This window comes from Thamnophis elegans, chromosome 4 (assembly GCF_009769535.1).
Source record: "Thamnophis elegans isolate rThaEle1 chromosome 4, rThaEle1.pri, whole genome shotgun sequence".
NCBI lineage: Eukaryota > Metazoa > Chordata > Lepidosauria > Squamata > Colubridae > Thamnophis > Thamnophis elegans.
Window position 1 is genome coordinate 104,587,330 of NC_045544.1, and position 3,861 is coordinate 104,591,190.

The window sequence follows — 3,861 nt, forward strand, 5'->3', positions numbered from 1 at the left end:
CCAGGAACTGAAAGAGTGCCAGCAATAGTCTAAACTGGCTATCCCAACCCATTAGCATTCATCTTACTCTGATATCAATAAAATAAAGCCCATCAGATTGCACCCATAGCAAAATTGCCATGGTTTGCCTGCTTGAAGGAAAAACAGTAAACTAATACTGGAACAACTGCTAAGAATGGTTTTATAGTTTTAAGGTACATAGAGATGAGATGAAGGCAACATCATGAAGACAGAACAGGAAAAAAAAATATTGCCAAGAAGTATCTTACATGCCTTAAGAGTCTTAAATGTCATTGTAGTAGGAAAAGACCTAAGACTGAGAAGGGCTGCAGTTATTCAAAGTAATGAAAAGTTTAGTGACATAAACAAAAAATAATAATTTATTGTGAGACAATATTATATCTCCCAGTACTCCATCTACATTGGCTTTGATTCAGTTTCTGTTTTTGAAAAAGTTAAAAGTGATCAGCTAAGCAAATGTCAATAGAATGAGAGGGAATCACAAAAGAAATCGCACAACTCTGAACTGGATACTAGATTTAATAACTTACTTTTATCTTTGTACATAATTAACATAACTGTCTTCTGCAAAAATATGTTCCATGCTAAATTAATAATAGACATAACTCTTAGTAGAAATGTTTTAAAAAGCAACTTTGTAAAACCTACATTTTCAAGCACTCGCTATATCAGTGATGGCGAACCTATGACACGCGTGTCAGTGCTGACACGCGTAGCCATTTGGGGTGACACGCATAGGATTTCATGCGATTCATCCTCGGCTCCTGCACGGCTGCCGAGGATGAAAGAATCTGTGCTGGAGGAACGGGGGGGCGGGACGTGTGATCTCCCCCGCCCACACTCACTTACTGTATCGCCGCCGCCCCTTTCTGAGCGCAGGGGCTGCTGGTAAGGCGTGCGTGCCGTGCGCACACACGTCATCAGCACGGCGAGGGAGGACCCGCAGGAGAGGAGCGCGGGAACAGTGCGCGCCTCTCTCCAGTCAGGCCGGCACAGAGTCTACTCCTGGGACTGTCGGTTACGACCGCACCACAGCAGGGAACAGCGGAGTGCCAACGGGAACTGTGAGCGCCATTAGCAGCAACTATAAATTGCGCAAAATTATGTTTTTGTCGAAGTGACACACAACGCGAGTTATGCTCGATTTTTTGCCGATTTTTGACACACCACGCCAAAAAGGTTGCCCATCACTGCGCTATATAAACAAGAAAGCAAAACCTGATTAAATTATAAAACATAAAACAGCGGTGATTTGTGGTAGCAGACTTTTTTAAAAAAATGATATTTGTTGGAGTTGAAAAAAAATCTTCTGGGTGTTATAATACTGTAGACACTCAGAAATCTTTAAAAAGGAGAAACACTACTAATGAAATGTGCAGAATATGGGACAGTAATTTGCAAGACACATACAGAACTTAGAAGCCTGGCTAAGCCATGAAGCTTGCAGTCCTATCTTTCTTAGCCCGGCTGCTGCCTGACTGAAGCAAAGCCAACATAACACATGGAGGAGCTGAACATTCATGCACATGCAATAGTGATACAATATAATATGGATGACTCATGGCACAACTTGCCAAGATAGGATAGCCACCATTATGGTAGAACATTGGGCACTGGTGGCTCCCACCAGCTACACCGAGGGCACTGGTATCTGCTTAGCAAAAGTACTGTCATAATCTCGCACCAAGTCATTTGTTGGGTGATAATGCATGGCAATGTAGGAGTTGGCATATCTGAATGGCGAGTTTGTTGGTTGCAAGCTGTTGGGAGTGCTTACTTCCTGAGAAGGGCAGCTGTTATAAATGCTATAATAAGGTTCAATGCGGGTATTCATGGGAGTGGAACTACTCTGCCCTCCTCCATAATAATGGCCAACAGAAGCCTTAGGACTCAGTACACTTTCTTTAGAGCGACTAGGGCCACACGCTTGGTCCACAAACTTTTTCTGAGGCTTTGGAGATAACATATAAGCTGAGTTGGTCTCATGATGAGATGATTTATTTCTGTTGGCCTCCAGGCCCCCTTTGCCCACAGCTTGAAGCCGTGTTTTCTGTTTACAACAGAAAAAAACAAAGGCCAAGTACTGTATAAACCAAAGGACCCTCCTTCTTAAACCAGCACTGTTACGGGAATATATAAAAGGATTCAATCCAGACTTTAAAAAAAACAGCGTAAATCCACACAACTCAAATTGATAAAGCACAATATCATTGTTCTTGGACAAAACATCCTGTATCAAAGATATGCCCAGTGGAAGGCAGCAAACTAAAACAGAAAGAACAATAACAATGCAAGTCACCACAGCTCTAGAGTCCTTGGCTGTGGACAAATTAATCATGGACACCAATTGGAATCTGCTGGCTGCAGATGCGGAGAGCTGGCCAAAGTTCTTCATGTATGCATGTGTTTGGATGTGTTGCAGCTTGTTATAGTTTTGATTTCTATACAGAGCTGGCATAGTGCACTGTACCCCATCAGCACAACCAGTAGCAAGTGTTCCAACAAAAGGATGAGGCCTGGAGGCATCAACTGTGATGATGGGGGGGCATTTTCTCACTTGGGCATTTTTCCTCAAGGCTTGTGCTATCATGATATAAGAAACTGAAACCACTGTCACACAGCAGATGAAGTCAATAACATACAAGTAAGGGATGATCTTTCCCTCACCACTGATCAGGCTGGAAATAGGAAGGCAAAGACGAGATTTATGGGTCCTCATGGTGGCTAGAGTGGCCAGAGTAAAGCTTGTAGCCCAGAGGAGCAGGGTAAGCAGTAGAGTGCAAGGGAAGGAGGCAGTCCGATTGGGTTGCTTCCCTAACACCATGCTTAATCGGTGAAGGGCAATAACAGCCACTGTCTTGAGGGACATGATGATAAACCCAGAGCTGGTAAGGTGGAAGGTAAAACAGAAAGCATCAGGGATGCCAGCTGCAGAATCCAAAAAGAGAGCAAAGGTGAACATGGGGGCAGTCACTCCACAGATGAAAAGGTCACAGAAAGACAAATTGAGGATCATAAAATCAAAGTTGGTCCTGAACTTCCGGAAAGCTGGGTCAAAGAAGGACAAAAAAACAATAAGGTTGCCATAAGAACCTAAGCAGAAAATGACGCCCAGCAGGAAGGTACATGTAACTAAAGTGGCTGTGTGGATTATCTCCTGGAGATCCCCTTGGAAAGAAAAGGAGTCATTGCTGCCCCAAGATGGTGAAGGCAGTTGTGTTGAGGAATTTGAGCGATCTGTCCATTTTGTTTCAGCCCACTCCGTCAGGTTCATCATCACAGAAAGTAACCTGCTGCTGTCCTTCAAAATTGTGAACTTGGCATTGGTCGTTTGAGGTGCATACTTGGTGAGACCTAGGTGTACAAATACAACCCCCCAATACCAAAAATTAGTCAATAAATATTGAAAGAGTTGTTAGTTTTCTTAAAGAGTGTATATCAATAGCTGGGCTGAAATAAGTGTGTCAATTATTTCAGGTTAGCCCTTAAATATATAGAAGAGATTGACATTTGGTAACTTTACAGCAAATGGATTAGGACTCATATCCTACTGCAAGAACACCCATGCACATTTTAATAAAACTGGATTTAATATCAAAAATAAAGAAACATTTTATATATATTTTTAAATTGCCACATGCTGTTTTTCCTCTCACATAATATCACTTGAAGCTAGTTATGTGGTAAAAAGAATCCCTTACTGCCCATTTATACCATCAAAGCAACAGTCCCTCCCAATTCTTTCTTCGGGGACAAAGTATTATTTGTATTGTTGTATTAAAGGATATGTTTTGATGTAGAAGATCTGGGTTCAGTTGCTGACAACTTTAGATAATCTAT

At 42.1% G+C, this 3,861-nt stretch overlaps 1 protein-coding gene across 1 annotated transcript; it reads right to left on the reverse strand.

Moving 5' to 3' along the window:
- Positions 1 to 1,651: 1,651 nt before the first annotated feature.
- On the reverse strand, positions 1,652 to 3,298 carry GPR75 (G protein-coupled receptor 75). Its single transcript, XM_032214895.1, has one exon. The coding sequence runs from the start codon at positions 3,296 to 3,298 to the stop codon at positions 1,652 to 1,654; it is 1,647 nt and encodes a 548-aa protein (XP_032070786.1).
- Between the last annotated feature and the right edge of the window lie 563 nt (positions 3,299 to 3,861).

Coding starts and splice junctions, on each gene's coding strand:
- GPR75 (XM_032214895.1), bottom strand. CDS start 3,298: ATGATGAACCTGACGGAGTGGGCTGAAACAAAATGGACAGATCGCTCA.